At 50.8% G+C, this 18,998-nt stretch overlaps 1 protein-coding gene across 1 annotated transcript in view; it reads right to left on the bottom strand.

The window, feature by feature from the left end:
- The window catches only part of lamc1 (laminin, gamma 1), a 45,555-nt gene that overhangs the window by 10,403 nt on the left and 16,154 nt on the right, over positions 1-18,998 (bottom strand). The window contains exons 2-8 of the mRNA XM_005945783.3: positions 12,065-12,369; positions 5,595-5,725; positions 2,691-2,857; positions 2,372-2,560; positions 1,609-1,726; positions 413-511; positions 137-273 (exon numbers count right to left, since the gene is read on the bottom strand). Of these exons, the coding sequence (XP_005945845.1) occupies positions 137-273; positions 413-511; positions 1,609-1,726; positions 2,372-2,560; positions 2,691-2,857; positions 5,595-5,725; positions 12,065-12,369 (1,146 nt within the window). The remainder of the gene's footprint in view (positions 1-136; positions 274-412; positions 512-1,608; positions 1,727-2,371; positions 2,561-2,690; positions 2,858-5,594; positions 5,726-12,064; positions 12,370-18,998) is intronic.

The raw sequence follows: 18,998 nt of genomic DNA, 5'->3' as shown, positions 1-18,998 counted from the left end.
ACACACACACACACACACACACACACACACACACACACACACACACACACACACACACACACACACATTAGTGCATGTACAGTGGAGTTAGAGTGGGGTCATCTCTGTCCTGAGTGGGGCTTGCAGTCGGTGTTACCTCTGCTAAAGTCAGATTTGATGGCGTGGACGCTGAAGCCGTCGGCGCTGTCGCACACGGACGAGTGCTGGAAGCAGAAGCATGGCGTGCAGCCCTGAGGGTTGTTCTCATCCAGGTTAAAGTAACCCAGCTTACACCTGAAGGACACAAGCAGCAAGAACACACCTGTGACGTGCTGCTGCACGAACTGCACTTTCACTCGCTGCATGTTAACGGAACACGTGTGGGCGGGGCTGTGTGTGGGCCCCGCCCTGTGTGGGCGGGACTGTGCGTCACCTGTCGCAGCTGAAGCCCTCCACGTTGTCTTTGCAGCGACACTGACCCGTGTTCACGTCACACTCCTGCGTGCTGCCTGAGGGCGAGCAAGAGCACTGCCTGATGGGGGAGAGAGAGTGTCAGACTCATCAGGTTTTTTGTTTGTTTGTTTGTTTTTCTCTTTCTTTTGTTGTTGTTTATTTGTCTGTTTTGTTAGCTTGGAGAAAAACGGGGCATAAGTTCTATCAATCTGTAACAACCATGATACTTCCTAATGAAAGATATTTGAAACAGTTCAGTCAGCAGGGGGCGCTCACAGCTCAGTGTTCATTCTCCAGCAGCCAACCACACTTCAGCTCATGTAATCATGACCCTTGACCTGACCCTGTTTCCTCCTGGGTCAAAGTTCAAGTTCTTCTTCACTGAAACGGGGTTTAATACTCCTGACGTGGGAGAACGTCTCCTCTTTGGACGGTTCAGTTTGTCTCTGAGACGTCGGCTTCTCTCTAACAAGCTGGCGCCGTGCAGCTGACAGCTCCGCTCAGCAGAGTCGTATCTGACCCACACAGGAACGCCACGGCTCCGTCACCTGCGGCTGGACTGCCGGAGCTCTGTGGACGCCCGGCTGCTGGACTTCAGAGAAAAAGCGTGTCAGCTCAGAGGACGGATCAGCTCGGCCTCTCACCCGAAACCCAAAGGTGGCCGGCTCTCTGTTACTGCCCCCCACATAAAACCAAACACAGGACAATTTAAATCTGTCTTCAGTCCTGATTTACGTCCAGTTTTCTTCTGCTCCGACTTTATTGTTCCAATTTTTTATACATGATTTCATTTTTTAAATGTTTCTCACGTGGGGCAGCTCGGTGTCGCGCCCCTGAAGAGCATGGACGGATTTTTCACATCATTGTGATTTCTGCTGTTTTTCAGTCGAGTCGTGCTGCTGATGTGTTTTCTGCTGTTTCTGGAGACCTGGAATGTAAATGCGCCTGAACTGGGAAACCTCCGGCTCTTTCAAACCTGCTGCAGAAGGAAACGTGACTTCCCGACCGGCTGACGGCTGACGTCACAAGCTGGAAAACCAGCGAGTGACAGAGATACTCAAAGTGTTTGCTGTGAGAGAGCCGTGCACCCAGCAGGAGGTCAACCTGAGCTGATGACCTCTGCCGGGCCACGCTCGCGTGTCTGAGCTCAGCTGATGTTTGGGGTTAGCGGCGTACCTGCAGCCGGCCTCCGTCAGGCTGTGGTGTCCCGGCTGGCAGCGGTCGCACTTCTCTCCGGTCACTCCGGGTTTACACGCACACATGCCGCGGTCATCACACTGAGGGGACACGGAGCCTGCACGCACACACACACACACGCGCACACGCACGCACACACACGCACGCACACACGCACACACACACGCACACACACACACACGCACACACACACACGTTAACCTCCAACCACATGCAAACAATCAGCTGCATTAATGAGCCGTCGCAGTGCAGAGCGGGTGGAGCAGCTGGCTCACATTAGGCGGTGGTTTCCTGCTGCGCTCCGTTAAAAACTGCTGAAAACCACAAAGTCCATGCCTGCGGTTTCACATGTTTTCACTCAAACATTTACAAAATCACCAAAACTGATCTTTAAACCTTTTCTGCAATTTGTGTTTCGATTCTCTGCAAACGACGCGACAGATTTCCTGAAAAATCACAACAGAGACGTCCGACAAACTGACACCAGAGAGAAAAACGACTGCAAGGAGTCGACAGAATGTCAAGACGGGTAACAAAGAGCAAACAAGTGATTTCAACGTGCAGCAAAAACATCCAGAAGCATCACGAACACAAACATTTACCACATAAACACAAACAAAGGCCAAAAAAAGATCAAATAGAGAAAATAATCAGCAAACACTCGAAACAACGCGAGAACAAACGATCACACACACACACACACACACACACACACACACACACACCAGTGTGCACCACTCACCGACGGGGTTGCAGAGGCAGGGCAGGCAGCGGCTGGCGCCCGGGTCTCTGTAGTAGTTGTCGAGGCAACGCTCGCAGTTGGGGCCGTCCGTGTTGTCGGCGCAGTTCCTGCAGTGGCCGCCGTGACCGGTGGCCCGGTACAGCTCGGCGTCGAAGAAACACTCGGCACTCTTCCCGCTACACTCGCAGGCTGAGAGGCGGAGAGTTTCACAATAAAAGACCCGAAACAGGTAACAGCGAAAAAGTTGAAGATGCACCAAAATCTCTCGTGACGCAGTGAAATCATCGGTGACGGGGCAAACGTGCGGCGGCAGACTTACGCAGACACTCGTTGGGGCTGTCGGCCGTCGCTCTCCTCCAGGGCCGGTCGTTGAAGAACGGTTGGCACTCTTGGCAGTCGTCGCCGGCGGTGTTGTGTTTACAGTTACACACCAGCCGTCCTCCATCGTTCCTCGCGCACTCGCTGGCGTGGCCGTTACACTTACACCTGGAAGTAGAGAAGCACACCTGTCACACCTGGACCAGGTTGCTGCTAACGCTCACACACCGTCATTAAAGCTCAACTCTTTGTTCAGTTTACTGTCGTCATTGTTTTCGCTCCCGATGAGGTTTTTCCGCTCTGCAGCTCCGAGCAAAGGTTTTCTCAAACCTCCCGAGGGAGCGCAGCCACCCGCCTCAGCAGGACGGGACTTGCTCAGCAGCCACCTTTGGCTATGGTCTCAGGTGTCTCTTGGCAGCGAGCTGTTGGAAAAACTGACAGTGGGAAGGAAGAGAGGCCTGGGTTCGTGCTCCGAGCTGTTAAAGCTGCACCGCCTCGGGCTTACAGCACTGAGTCAGTGTGCAGCGGGTTTAATACTGTAAACGTGCAGACTTCAGCATGCAGCCTGAGCCCTTCTGGAGCTCACGGCACAGAACGAAGGAGCGATAAAGCAGCGCACAGATAAACAGTCAGCGCGACTCACGAGCAGCGCTGAGGAATGTGTCGGAGATACGCCGCCATCTAGTGACGCACAGAACCTCCGTGGGACAACACGTCCTTTATTCTCCTGCGGTGAGTGCGAAGGCTTCAGTGAGATGTCCCCACAATCACTCCTCAAGAGCAGAAGGAGGCAGTCTGTGGCCGTTAGCGGGACAGAGCCACACACTTTTGTGCAAAAGTCTCGAGTCCTTTCTTTATGTGCTGCTTCAAAGGAGCCAGACTTTACTGAGGTGCTCTCGAGTTCGGGATTTCTGAAGCTCTATCAAAGTTTTTCTTTGGACCACCGAGCAAAGAACCAGTTTTAAGCTCTTTGTTTCCATCGGCCCGTCGCAAAAACATCGTCTGCTCCCATTTCTTTAGCTCAAATGAAAAATGTTAGAGATAACAGTTTGACAAGTATTTTTACACCAACGAGGTGATTCTCAGAGCTGAAAGCCTGGCTCACCTCGGCGCAGAGAAAGGACACCTGTACGCATCACTCCGCGAGGCTCCTGCCTACGATAGCCGTAATGCTCCGATTGATTGTAAGTGCGCCGTATTTTCCAAACAACACGGTAATAACGACGGCCCGCTAGCATGCGCTCCCAAAGATAGTGCTTTGTTGTGTATCTGAGGGACGAAAGCTAAACCAGTTCCACACCAGTGAGCAGCATTTTAACAAACCAGTTCTGGTTCGATTGTGGCTCAAGAGTTGGGAGTTCGCCTTGTAATCGGAAGGTTGCCGGTTCGAGCCCCGGCTCCGACAGTCTCGGTCGTTGTGTCCTTGGGCAAGACACTTCACCCGTTGCCTACTGGTGGTGGTCAGAGGGCCCGGTGGCGCCAGTGTCAGTGCGCCCCAGGGTGGGTGTGGCTACAACGTAGCTGCCGTTTCATTTCATTCATCCGTTTCATTCAACAATCTGCTTTCGCCCTTCTCATTCTCCGTCGCCGCCATGTGCGTATGAAAACACTGCACATGCGTGTTTTACCCATATTCTATCGCCATATTTCATTTTCTTATCGTTGCCCAACATTACACCGGTATCACCGTGAACGGTTTGATATGGCCCAGCCCCAGCATGCACACTATAGAAGACCTGGACTGATCAGTGGAACCGTTCTGATGGGAAATCTGATAAATCTAGATTTGGTTCAGGGAGGAGGTCGGGACAGAGGTCCTTCTGTGCAACAAGGTGGAGGCTCCATCGTGGTTGGAGCAGATTTCAGCTGGTGGGATCAGCCTGACGGAGAAGCGCTCCGAACGATACGTAAAGAAAGCAGAGCTCACGCTGTGCTGAAGGGTGAAGGAGGTCACACCAAAGATTCACTCAGGAGCCCGTTAAACTCTGTTTTTGCCTTAAAAGCTGTATTTTCATGTTTGCACACAATTCAATAAATCGCTGCGCCCGCTTCACAGCAAACTAAAGATCATCGTCTCCGTGGCTGTGTCCTGGTTTACACAGGATCAGAAGCCTTCCTGGTTACACATAATTCACAAGACCTCATAAACAGAAAGATTGTTGGAGGTTCAGTCGAACCCGAGCAGGCACGGAGGGAGAAGCATGAAAGAAATCCTGAACATCACACATCTTAAGCTGGATTTAAACCCTTTGCTCCCTCCCGGCCAAAACGTGAGCAAACGGGAAAACTCCAGGTGATCTTCTGTCCAATGAGCAGCGAGCTGCTGCTTTCAGAAAGTCTCTACCTGCTTCAAGCTGCTGCACGAGTTCAAGGAGTTCAAAGGAGCGTTCATGAGCTGTGTGTTTGCATGAATGAGTCACTGGCAGAATTGCACAATGAAAAGTGTTGATATAATAAAGTGCAGATAAATCTGCCCACAGAGCTGCCAGCTGAGCACGCTCAGGTAGATCCAGGTGAAGGTGCAGAAGGAAAATCTCCTCCTGGGACAAGTAAAGGTTAAATCCTGCAGGTGCTCGGCTCGGGAATCGCCCCTTTTCTTCCGTCCGTCACGGCTGTCGGACCGCCTCATTCCGGTTTCCCTATAATCTGGCCCTGCCGGCTAGGAATTTCAGGAATGCTGGCGGTGTAAGGGAAATGTGCTCCACATTCAAACAGATTATGACTGCAGAGTGGTGCTCCGTGCAACACTCGAGTAATGCCTGTCGAAAACGAATTCTAGTGTGGATCCTGCGCCGGTCACAAGGAAGCGGACCACACAGTGACACGGCGGGACCTGACCGCAGAGCAGAGCTCCGCCGGAGGACTCGACTGAAAAACAGGACCTGCAGTGAATCTGAGGCTTTACCTTCCTCCCACCGCGAAGTCAGAGATGGCGTAGTAGTAGGACTTGAGGACCTTGGGGTCATTGAAGACCTCGTCTCCGAATGTGTTGAGCCGGTTCAGGGTCACTCTGATGTCGGTGGCCGTCACCCAGTCCTGCAACAGACACAACATGGATGCTGCGTTAGACACACGAGGGCAAACAGAGGAGCATCACCTGCCAACGGCGCATGCTCATACACCTGACCATGCTCTGATGTCCTGATTGGCTGGAAATAATTCATGTCTTTATGATCCAACTACTAAAGAAATGTTTAAAACTTTGGTTTTTCTCCCGTTTATCCAAACAGCTGGAACGATGTCACTGCTGGATGATTCTCAGCATGTTTGTGCCGATTCTGCCCCAAGAGTGATTTAAGATCACACTGAAGAGAGCATGACTACCTCACCCAGTAATCTGATTACTTTAATTAAACTCAAAGCAAACGCAGGCGTGTGAAACATCCTGGTTTTTGTACTCTGCAAACAGAGAAGTGGTTTCAGTTCCAGCTGTGGGAAAAACAGTGACGCAGACACCAGCAGGCCCTCACACTGTGACATTTCCACAGAAATGAATTTATTTTCTTGGCCTTACGATACAAGATCCAGATGGAGGGAATTACTCAGGACACCTGTTGTGTTTCAGAGGATAAAGAAAGTTACTCAACATCCCGCCTCGTGGGAAAGCCAGCGATAGCTCCGTTCAGCAGGAAGCTCGTCAGGCCCGAAGCTTCGGAGAAGCTGAAGACGAAGCGGCGGCTCGAGGGGGAAGTGGAGCTGAATATAAGCGAGCTGGCCCGCTGTCAGACCTGCTCCATGTTTGTCCGCCCACTCAGGAAAACTGTGACTTCGCGCATGCCTGTTAAATCCTCGGACAAGTGCTGGGAATGTGGAACAGCCTGCGACTCACAGGCTCGGAAACAGGAAGTTTACCTGTCCTGAGGTAATCCTGTGAAGACCCTCACAGGAAACAAGCAGAGCATAAAGCCTTGAAAGCACCGAGCACGACCGCTCGACGGTTAAATGTTGATGTAACCGTGTCACACATGTAGCCTGGTAACACAGCCGACCGGCACTGAAACAACTTCCTGGATTCATTCCCAACATGAGCAACACAAATAGTCTGCTCTGAACACAACAGCCGGTTCCTGAAACATGAAGCTGTGCTTTCTTGTTATAGAGGCTACTCCATGACCAGGAGCTCCAGACTCAGCGTGCCGGCCTCCACCACTCTTGGTTTTTAGAGCCAGATTTCTCCTTCACTGGCTGCCTGTTAAAGCCAGAAATCCTGCTCCTGATCTACAAGGTCTTAAATAATCAGGCCGCTCTTCTGTGGACCAGGTGACCCTGAATCCTCCCTTAGTTATGCTGCAATAGACGTAGGCTGCTGGAGGATTCCCATGATGCACTGGGTGTTTCTTCTTCACTCACTATGTGTTAACAGACCTCTCTGCATTGAATCATATCTGTTATTAACCTCTGTCTCTCTTCCACAGCATGTCTTTATCCTGTCTTCCTTCTCTCACCCCAACCAATCACAGCAGATGGCCCCGCCCCTCCCTGAGCCTGGTTCTGCCGGAGGTTTCTTCCTGTTAAAAGGGAGTTTTTCCTTCCCACTGTCGCCAAAGTGCTGCTCGTAGGGGGTCATATGATTCATATCACATCATTTTCTCTGTATGTGTTATTGTAGGGTCGACCTTATAATATAAAGCACATTGAGGACGGTTGTTGTGATTTTGCGCTGTATAAATAAAACTGAATCTAAATAAATTGAAGAGGCCACGCCCCTAATGCAAACTAATCTAGGAGAGTTATAAAGGAATGCTGGAGCCTCCAGTGGACGTTACAGGAACTGCAGGTTTCTCACTTCCATGATGGCGTCCTGAGACCAAAGGCTGCTCTTTGAGGAAATACTGGCCAATGAAGTCACAGCTATACTGTGTTTCCTCCTTTCAAACCCTCCACATGTGCATTACTAAGTTGGTCCCACAGTCCACCTTTATCCAGACACAAAACTTCTAAGATGCTCAGAGAAAGACGGCATTTATGCAGAATTAGCTGCCACGTAACTCTGTTACACTCTGATGTGATCGGTGGAGCGATATCAGCCGATTAGGAAGCTGTAAACTCATTTAAACGCTGATAAAACAACCAGTTAATTTTTTTATTGGTAATATTTTCAGTGTAACCTTTGACTATGTTTCAGTTCAGGCAGTCTGCCCCATCACATGACCCATCCCAGTTTGGAAAAGCGATCAGCCGAAGCCTTCTGGAAAAGCATTTTCACGGCTCGTCATTTCCTCCCTTGCTTCCTCGAGCCTCGTACTTCCTCTCCGTGTAAATGAACAGATTTAGCTCTGCAGCTCAGCTCTAAACTTCCTTATTTGTCTCGCTGGCATCGAGCTATTTATACCAAAGCCAGGATCTTTTTGGAGGCGGCGGCCCGTCGGAGGCGTCAGACGGCTGTTTGTCGCTCTGTGACATTCCTGCTGTCTGTCATCTCTGAGCGGGAAATAACCAGCAGCTGAGAGCGTCCACCTCAACGGGCAGACGATCAACCATCACGGCGTTAAATACAGCCGAGAGCTGCTGGCACAAGTGTTTACAGGCCCGACTTTTCACCTCTAACTGTTTCTGAGTGAGCCGCAGAGAAATCCAACATCCCTGATTCACCCCTGCTGCACCATCCTGGACTGTGGACTGTGGCCTTAGACATCCACGGGATCTTTATTACATTTAGATCGATCATTTTATTCTTTCCTGTCAGACTCACGTCTGCAGCTGCTGAAATATAAACCATCTGCTGACCAACGACACCACATTTACTCCACTTTGTGCTTCCACGACAAAAATCAGCCTTAAATGTCGCGACCGTTACATGAAAGTTAGCTAACATGTTAATGTGGCTGATGGAGATGTCACGCTCCGGGTTCCTTTTCCTACGGCGGCCCCGAGGCGGGAAACTCCTTCAAAAAACAGAAAACACAACATTTTGGAAAAGATAACAAAGAAAAGATAAGCGCTCCAACATTCCCGGGACCACGGCAGACACTCCAGAAACGAGACATGGCAGATGCAGGAAAAGGACAGGAACAGTTTTTTATTTTTGAAATGAAGTGAACCAGACTTCCTGTTAGCTTGCTGATGTCATTTCCTGTCTGAGCTGTGTCCTTCGTTTCAAACAGACTGAAAGGGTCTGAGCGCTCTGCTCGTTTACGGCATCGTGTTGGAATCGACGTCTTTGGGTTTTTAACCGATGTTTGTCTGAAACGAGCCAGCAGAGGGCGCCACCTCCAGTTACAGGCGCAGTGACAGTCTGTTTCCACGCTTTTAGGTGTCTGCTACAACCGGAGCTACAACCGTTAACGTTGCGTTACGTGGCCCCAGCAGGCTCACTGTTCCTGAGTTACACATTCAGGAAACACTCGGGGAGACACAGGTACGTCTGCAGCTGACGTCGGTCGGCTAACGGAGACGAGTCGGATCCTTCGTCCCGGACGCTCACAGCGCATCTGGACAAAATCCCAGCAGCACTTTCAGGACATCTCTGGGAATTTCCCCCTCTTGGGCTCGAGGAAGAACGGATTAAGATTTCAATCCGTGGAGCAGTTTTAATGTGGAAGACTTGACACGCTGCAGACTAAACAGCTGAAGCTGGACGTTTATTCCACCTCTAAAATAATCACTGGCTGCGTCTCTGCTCGCTCTCGTTCGCCTCCTGACAGGCTGTTTGTTTCCAGGCTGAATGTTTGTGATTCCCGGAGGACTTCCTAAAACCAAGCAGCGTTCTTCCTTCAAGAAAACACATCCCGGGCGAGGCCTCCACACTGGCACGGAGCTGCAGTTGATTGATGGCAAACAAATGTTCGCTACAGTTTAGACAGCGGCGATTTGGAGACGAGGCTGCTCCGGCTTCCTGGATGGGACAGCGTGAGGATCTGCAGCTGCTGGACGGGCCGGATGCGTTTATGCCGCATGAATGTCGGAGATGGGAGAAGAACCGGCCTTTAAAACGGTCAGCAGATAACCGGACCAGCTGCACTTTTTAACAAGCCTTCATCTGAGCCAATCGACACCTGAACCTCGTCGGGGTTTAGTTATCTGAGGTTAAGGCGGAGAGCACAACAGCAGATTTGTATTTTGAGTTCCTCGGATCATATACTTCCTGAGTTAATCACCAGCACACAGGTCACGTCAGGTCATGGCTGGTGGTTTATCATCAGCTGACTCTTCTCAACGTTTAGTCTTTGTTTTAATATCGTCTTTAAAATCAAGCCAAACTTAAATAAATCAAATGTTCTAAAATAAGAAAAGACTGAAAAATAACACGAAAGAGTTTCAGAGTTCGTGGGCTTCGGCTTTTTAAGGACCGACCTTACTGAAAACTGACGACGGTTCAGAAACAACGAGCTGCGTCAGATCCTGACTGAAACTATGGTCCGTCCTTAAAAAGGATCTCCATGCATGAAGATCTGATCTCCAGCTTGTCCCGGAGACCTGCAGCAGCTATGAGGAACACCGTCTGCAGACAGTGGACGAATAAATTCATCTGATAAAAACCGAACCAGCAAAGTAGACGAAACGCTGATGGACGGGCAGCTCCGTCCATCCATCAGGACCTTCTGTCACTCGCTGTTTTCAGAATAAATACTTACGCACAGCCTCCTTTCAGGACCGTCCTGATTAAAACACATCAGCTCTAAATGAATAATGTGAGTCACTGATGCCACAAACTCTCCCGCAGAGTCTGACAGAGGAACATTCATCATGCGAGTCTCTCCCACTGCATCATTCCTGTTTCTTCAGCTCCAGTGTGATGACTGTGGGAAACTGTGTTCCTCTTGTTACTGATAAAACCTATAAACTGTATTTAGTGCACAGTGTGTGTCTGTGTGTGTGTGTGTCTGTGTCTGTGTGTGTGTGTGTCTGTGTGTGTCGTGTGTGTGTGTGCTGTGTGTGTTGCGTGTGTGTGTGTGCTGTGTGTGTGTGCGTGTGTGCGTGTGTGTGGCTGTGTCTGTGTGTGCCGTGTGTTGGTGTGTGTGCTGTGTGGGTGTGTGTGTGGTGTGCTGTTGTGTGTGTGTCTGTGTTGCTGTGTGTGTGTGTGTTTGGCAGTGTGTGTGCGTGTGCGTGTGTGTGCTGTGTGTGTGTGCTGTGTGGTGCGGTTGGTGGTTGTTGCATGTGTGTTCTGCTGTGTGTGTGTGTGTGTCTGTGTGTGTGTGTGTGTGTGTGTGTGTGTGTTGCGTGTGTGTGTGCTTGTGTGCATGTGTGTGTGTGTGTGTGTGTGTGTGTGTGTGTCTGTGTGTGTGTTGTGTGGTGTGTGTGTGTGTGTGTGTGGCGTGCGTGCGTGCGTGTGTGTGTGTGTGTGTTGCTGTGTGTGTGTGTGTGTGTGTGTGTCTGTGGTGTGTGTGTGTGTGTGTGTGTGTGTGTGTGTGTTGTGTGTGTGGGCTGTGTGTGTGTGTGTGTGTGTGTGTGTGTGTGTTTGTGTGTGTGTGTGTGTGTGTGTGTGTGTGTGTGTCTGTGTGTGTGTCTGTGTGTGTGTGTGTGTGTGTGTGTGTGTCTGTGTGTGTGTGTGTCTGTGTGTCTGTGTCTGTGTGTGTGTGTGTGTGTGTCTGTGTCTGTGTGTGTGTGTGTGTGTGTGTCAGAGTGACCTTACAAAACAAAAACTGAGGCGAGAGGAATGAACACAGACTCTGCTTCCTGCTCATGAAGCAATCGCAAACGCGCTGACGGGTGACGGGAAGAGGAGGGGACAACGAGGAGCGCGCTCCAGCTGCCGGGCGCTCGGGCCAAACCGAGCTGGGAAATCCGGGGGCGTCGCCTGGAAGCGGGTCGCAGCGCAGGCGGTGCTGCTCAAGAACTTCTGTCTGCAGAACGAGGGAACACTCGCTTACAAAAGCATTGCAGATGCTGATGTCTGAAACGTTCCCTTCATTCTGGGAATATTTCATCAGTTTCAGGCTCCAAGGGAACAAATCGAATATTCAAAAGACAAAGAATCTTTGATGGTTACGGAGAGTTCGTTTAGGGGAAAGCAGCGATCTGGTTCATGGGAGCTTTTCCGACTGTGTGAACGACTCCCACCGAACTCCGATTTCACGGAGCTGCTGCTCTTTCTCAAACGAAACCTCCCTGTGCCCAGATGTGCGGCGTAACCTCCGGCTTCTCGTTCTGTGAGGGGAGGAGTCACGATGTCTCAGGAGGCGTCACACGCACGCCTTCATCCGTAGTTACTGAGGCTCAAACAGTGTCCTTATTTTATTTCTAAATAAGAACTTTATGAAGAACAGAAGACACTTAAAAGGATTAAAGGTCAAATTTGTGCCTCAACATGATTCTCGTCACATTTCTGTTTTCAGATTTTCTAACATCACTTTTCTGTGGAGCTGATGTTGTTTCTGCTCTCAGAGTCTTTAAAAATGATTCATGAGGTAAAATCAGAAGTAAAAACGCGCTCACCTGGAGGACGGGGCTGTTGTCGAAGTTGTAGGCGCTGGGTCGTCCCTCCAGCGTGGAGAAGGCCACGTTTCCTCCCGTGAGCGGCGAGATGTCGCTGAACTCGTCGGTGCAGAGCGCCTGCTGCTCGTCCTGGCCGGTGCGGATGAAGCCGCGGTTCGCTTTCTGGTAGGTCTTCTCGCAGGAGCTGCTGTAGTACTGGTACGGCACCCAGGGGCTGCCCTCGCTGGTCCGCTTGTAGATGGCGAAGCTCTCCGGCCGGCTGGTGTGGAACTTGAGGCGGACGTAGGTGATGTCGAAGGCCTTACCTGCAGAGAGAGGGAGGAGCGTTAGGTTAGGTTTAGTTTGTGTAACAGATGGAAGGAGACTAAAAACCTGCAGACCGAAAGAAGCTGAGAGTCGGACGAGCTGCAGGATCAAAAATACTGATGCTCCAGGGCGGAGGTTAAACCATGCACAGCACAGCTGGATGCAGCTGTACCTCCACCCTGACTGTAACCTGAGGATCTCTGCGGAGCATCGTGTCTCTGCAGGACTGTTTCCTGACGCCCGCTCGGGCGCTGTCGGGGGGATGATCTCGGGCGATTTGGGAAATGCTGAGCAGGAATGTGAAGTGCAGTTCTTCCTCTGACTGCGACACTCGGGGCTGCGGACGGTCTCCGCATATTTGGCGAGTCTGAGCAGGTCGGCCTGAGCGCTCCAGCAGCCGTCAGTCAGCGAGCAAAGGGAGGCCGCCGCGTTTGAGCTGGGCGGCGGGGGGTACGGCTGTTTGCTCAGCCAAAGAATCTGCTCTGTAAACAGTGCGCTGACAGGGCCCCGGTCTGGAGGGGCCCCTCTGTGTCAACGGCAAATAAAGGTGAAGCTGCTGATAGGACTGAAGCGCACAAAGAGCTGCAGTTTATTACAGGAAACAATGAAGCAACAGCAAACACGCCGCCGGCGTCCTCCCCGTGTGTGCGTGACGCTCTGAGGACCACACCGAGTTTACGAGCCCATTTACTGCTCTCAATCAAAGCCTCGGACGTCACCGCTGAGGTTTCATTTTCTGAATTACCGGCCGCTCCGTTCACACAGCGCTGCAAACACAGGCGGCCAATCAGAGGTCAGGCTGAAGGTTTTAAATTTCACGCAGCGGTTTAACAAACAGCACCGACCCTGGAGCGCTGGATCAGGGACGCATCAGCACATCTCATGAAGACCAAACTGCTACTGTGCTGCTTTCATCTCCACAAACACGCTCGCTTCGTCTTTTCACCGCAAACCAAACTTGGCGTGAAACAAACAGAAGCAGATGTTTTTATTTCCTGATGTGACAGACGATTGAAACCAGCCGCCTCTGCACCAACTCAGGGTCGGCGTGGACGGCCGTGAGCCTGCTCTCCGCAGCAGATCCAGGACCAACCGTCACGCAGAGCCGCCGAGTTATAATCAGGGGCCACAACACTGTAGACTGTCAAAATAAAAGCATGGACACTGGCCATTGGTAAGTCAAACATGGGTGGAGGTGTTTTCTTAGAAGAATGAAAACCAAACATGAAGAAAATGTTCAGAACGGATTAAATGTGTGTCACTGCGTTCCCAAAGTGTCGGCCTTGTGAGGCTGTTTACAGTAATCGAGTTTGAAATATCCTTCAAACATTCATGATTACATATTTACAGAGTCATAAAACAAAAGCTGTTCCCATCACAGGTGGGAAACGGCTCAAACGCAGAGATGGAGCAACAAGATCAAAGAAAAGGAAGACGCTGAGGTGACGTTTGTGAGGGGAGCAGAACGGGCCTCGGGTGGACGGAGGTCTGAACACCAACCGTGCTGCTTTTATGTAGCCTCCCCAGAACGTCCCCTCACAGGTCTGTGTGCTCGCAGAGATCACAGCATGAAAAGGAAGCGCTCCGTCATGGTTTCCCACACATTCCTCCACAGCCGGTTCAGTTCCTGGAACAAACTGGGCTGAGTGAAGTTCACCAGTTTCAGAATAAAAGGCCGTTTCATTCAGATCTGACGGCGAACACGTGGGACCTGCAAACGTCCCGCGGAGCCTCGCCGGCCTCGGATCAAAGGTTTATGAAGAGGCGTCAGAGGAGACGAACGCCGCTGACAGGAACACAAACCCGTCGGTGACGTCTCTTCAGAAACCGCACAGAAACACGCCTCCGCATCCTCACGGACGGGACAAAAGCGTCTGTTGTCGCAGCAATCGGGAGGCAAACAAAGTCCAGGTGGCTGCTGGGACAGGAGGCCGGAGGGGCCCGCAGGAAGTGACGCTGCAGACAGACGACAAAGCGCCGTCCTGAGAACACAAAGAGGAAGCCACACAGACTGGAAAAACAAACCGAGGACGAACCGAGCTCCTGCTGACGAGGAGCCATCTTCATGCTGCCACCATCTTTCATCCGTTTCCCAGCATGCACAGAGGAAAGTTGATGAAACTTAAAACTCTGAAAGACGTGGCTCTATGAGAGCAGGTGGAGCCTTCCAGCAGAATAAACCCTCATAAATCTGAGATGATTCAGGTTTTATGGAGATGAATTACAGGGAGTTAACAAGAGCGATAGAGGTGAAGGGTTAACAGCCTCGCCTGCAGCTGGACGACGTGTCCGTTTCACATATTTGACATTTGTTTCATTCTCGTCCTTCTACCTAAATCACAGAACAGGTCAGCCATCCTTAAAATGACTACGAGCGCTTAGCTACAGCGACTGAGCACGCTGGTGGAGCGAAGCAAACATAGCCCTCACCCAGGAGAGCCGGGTGCACCAAAGCTCCTTCACCCCAGGGATCGCTTTATTGTCAGAGTTTAAAAAAGTATTTTAATTAAAAGAAAAATAAACATACATCAAGTAAATCAGATTATTGTCCTCTGCACAGTCACAGGCCTCCAGACGCTGGATGTAAGCTGCAGGCTGTGACGTCACACACTGGTTTAAGTCTTCTCGGTCTGTTACCACAGTAACCTCACAGCAGGTCACATGGTGTCATTAAAAAGGCCCCAAAAACCTCCAACAGCTCCAGTTAGCTGCAGTGAAGCTAGCAGACAGCTAGCCGCCTGTGTCGCCATCCACCTGTCAGTCAAAGAGGCCACGCCCCTAACGAGAGCTGCAAACACGTTAACATGGGAGTTCATGGGGACTGACTCACCGGAGCCCCGGTGGACATTCGTGGAACTGCAGTTTCTGACTGGCACAGATTAAAGTGAACGTTTTTCCTCGATTTGAAAATGTGAGATTTGGTTTTTGTACAGCTTTATTTTTCTGATTTATTTCTCATCAGCAAAGCCAAGTATTCTATTATCTAACACGGTGACCTGGAATAAACCAGTTGAGATCATTTTTTACACGTTAAGCCTCCTAAAAGTGTAAAAAGTGAGTAAAAGAGGAGCTTTTGTCCTCTCATATTGTAAACAGGAAACGGCGCTTTAATAAAGGCCGGATTAAAAAACAGTGAACTCAACTTTATTCACTATAGAAGCTTTTTGTCTGCCCCTCCTTGGAGCCTCTGAGGATTTAAGCTGCCGTTAAGACGCTCCTGCAGCAAAGCCGCCGCTGAGAAACAAACGCAGACATCGTCAATTAGCTGGTTTTGCTTTAAGCGGCGCTAACCCGCCTTTTGTGGCACGCTGACCCTGCCAGAGTCTCCTCGGGGGGCCTCGGAGTCACGCCCGAACATGAAAAGAGCCTCCAGTCATTCTGGAGAAGCAGCTTTTCTTTCCGAGGGACCGGTGGGGGTGACGGGGGTGACACGGCAGGAATGCGTTTCCGCTGGGCATAGTGACGCCGGACGGAGGGACGGACGGAGGGACGGACGGAGGAAGAAAGAGACCACAGAAACTCAAAGACGGAGAGGGGGCAGAGGGGGCTGCTGGGAGTTTTTCCTGCCCTGATATGGAAGACACGACGACTCAGTGAGCAGAAATGCAAACGAGCACGAGGGAGGACGAGCTCTGCTGAAGTGCCAGCGAGCAACGTAACGAGACCGACAGCTTCCGTAGCTGCACGTGACCTCTGACCTCTGGCCTGAATCTCCCAGTCTAAGCCTGGAGTCCAAGTTTGGATCAGAAGCAACAAACTTATCAGAACTTTAGCTGGAAAAACTCAAATGTACGGAGGCCCAGAGAGGCCACGATTACAGCAAACAGTCTCAAAGGAGTCGATCTGAAGGCCGCTGCTGTGACTCACTGATCTGGTACTGTGTCTTACTTTGAGCTGCGTGATGATTCTTATTGCAGCCTCGCTCTCTGCAGCTCTGATCAACTGAGCATGTGCGCGTGTTCGGCTCCCCGCGGCACGTCTGCGTCACGCCACTCTGCAAGCGGAGGATCAGGTCGGCAACGGGATGGCAAAGAGGAATTCGTTTGGGAAATGCTTCCAAAAATATGAGAAGGGTGACGCAAACTGCCCGTAACCAGCGTCTGAATAAACCGGAGAGATGAATCAGCGCCGTCGCCATCTGAGCTTTTATTTTGGCAACTGTGGACACAGTCAGGTGCGTTTGGTCATAAACCTCAGATAGTTTCTTATAAAGGAGGCTTTATTTCAGAGGCAGATGTTCTTCGTCCACAGAGGACGGCGTTTAACGAGGAAGACGTCCTTCTGGAGGACAGATGAGGCAGGGGGAGGAAGACGCTGCAGTCGGCTCGCTCAGGCCAGACCTGAAAATCACGAGCTGTCCTTCAACATGTTCGAGATGCAGCTGTTTCCTCTGACACACTCAAACCTGATGAACCCACATGGAAACAAGCAAAGACTGTAAAGAATCATGGACAAATAACCGGACGCAGGCCTCACTGCGAGCAGCCGTCACACGTCAGCCCGGCTGAAGAACAAAACCAGGATCAGGAGACGTTTTTTTCTCTCGTGGATTCCTGACATCGCTGCTCCGAACGTATCCGAGCCTCGGGGTCGGCCTGAGGGGTGGGAGGGGCACGCCCCAGCACGCTGTGCGGCCCGGTGACATCATCGCATTTTTCTCAGAGCTGTGACATTTTCCTCACAGTAAAAAAATAAATTCTTGAAATGATTTCTGCTGTCACATTTCATAGCTGCTCTTCACTTTGAGAACATTCATTTCTGGCAGTTTGGCATTAAATCACGTTTTGAGAGAAACCAGCACACTGCACTTGGGTTGTTCAAGTACTCCGAGGTAACGAAATGACAGAAAAGGAAAAGGTGACAAATCTCAGAGCATGCGTGACTCTGATGAAGGCTAACAGCTTCACTGTGTCGCTCGCTTCCTGCCATTATAAACACATATTTCCTTAGAAGAAATAAACGTGCAAACATGGCCGTTCGTAGCTTCTGTCAGGTCTTCAAACTCCGTGTTTTATAGTGTAAACTCCACTAAACTGGGGGCTGAGCTCCTTTAACACATTTCTTGGATGTTTGGGAGCTCTGGAAACTTCCCGGGCTCGTCCTGAGGGCTGGGAGGGGGGAGGGGGGTTACAGTTGTTGTGAAGGTGGGGGGTGACGCCTCAGCTCACAGCACGGTCCAATTAAATTTCCTCCCATGACATCACCGCATTCTTCTCCAGGGAAACGAACAATGGCCGCTTTGACTTTTGGACGTGTGGGCGCCGCCGAGCTTCGAACTCGCGCTGACGAGTCCGGGCAGCAGGTACCGCGCAGGAGAAAGGTCAAAGGTCGCACTGAGCGCGCTCTCTCTATTTACATCCACTCCAGTAATCTGATTATTGTCAGCTCAGGCGTGAACGCAGCGGGCTGAGGACCACTGCAGACTTTCAGTGTTTGGAAACAAACACGTGAAAATGTTTTGAATGCCGAATTCAGCCGAAGAGCCTAAAACATGAAGTCAGATCATCATGAGTGGGTTTAAACGCAGCTGCTCTCGCTGCGGGGGAAGCATCACCAAATCAGCTGATTTTAAAAGGGAGTTTGGATAAAGCTGCTATTCCAGGGCTGCAGGGTTATAAAAAAGGATTTAAAGTGATGACAAACAAGATGAGGCAACGGGAAACAAAGAGGACCAAACTTTGTTACGAACCAGACGATTAATCAATGACCAAAATCAGCTGATCGATCGGCGATCGCTGCCGGAAACGTGCGAGTGTTTCAAGTGAAGCGTGTTTCACATTTACGTACAAAGATGAACTTTGACCCAGTCTCTGACTGAACAATGGAACTAAACGCACTTTCTTTAAAGACTAAACCCTGTCGAGAGCTGCTAGGATCCTCCACCAAGCGTGCTCGTCTCCCAGCAGGTGCCGGGGTCAGAGGTCAGCGGGCTGAGGCCGCTCACAGATAAAAAGCACCATCAAATTGGATTGGACTTCTGTGAAAGGCTGCTGGGGATGACGCAGGAGGAGCAACGCGAGGAATGCAGCGGAGTTTAACCCTTTACGCCCCGCGGCGTTCCACGCTGCGTCCTCGTCTCCAAGGATACGTGACAGATACGAGAATCGGGTCACTGACTGCGGCCGCGACATGTGCAGTGCAGTTACACATTAATGTCCCGGTTAATCTCCAACCTGCTGCTACCCTAAAGGAACAAACCTCACACAGTTCCAGACTTCATTCACTAGTTGCTGAATTTATCTTTATTCGTAGATTCGTTTGCTTTGTGTGAGAAGCTGTGACCTCCTCCTGCCTCCGTGCACACGCTCATACGTCCAAGTAGAAACAGCTGACGCTTTAAAAGTTTCCTGAAAATGAAGAAGACTGAAGAATGCAGAACGCTGTACAGATGTGTGATAACGACCAGGTGTTATCTCTAAACATGCAGAGAGTCAGAGGGGAGCCGAAGACGAGTCCAAGCCGCTATCAGCTCCATCTGCTTGATAAACAACCGCTGGCTGAGCGAGCGCTCCCATTGGCTGTGAGGAGATTAAAGAGGCAGGCTGGATGTCGAGGTGAGAATGAGGTGTGTGTGTGTGTGTGTGTGTGTGTGTGTGAGTGAGTGAGTGAGTGAGTGAGTGAGTGAGTG

The sequence above is a fragment of the Haplochromis burtoni genome, unplaced genomic scaffold (genome assembly GCF_018398535.1).
Source record: "Haplochromis burtoni strain Fernald_Lab_line unplaced genomic scaffold, NCSU_Asbu1 Contig_455, whole genome shotgun sequence".
NCBI classification, from domain to species: Eukaryota; Metazoa; Chordata; class Actinopteri; order Cichliformes; family Cichlidae; genus Haplochromis; species Haplochromis burtoni.
The sequence above is the reverse complement of the archived record's forward strand: the minus strand, read 5'-3'. Positions and strand labels throughout refer to the sequence as shown.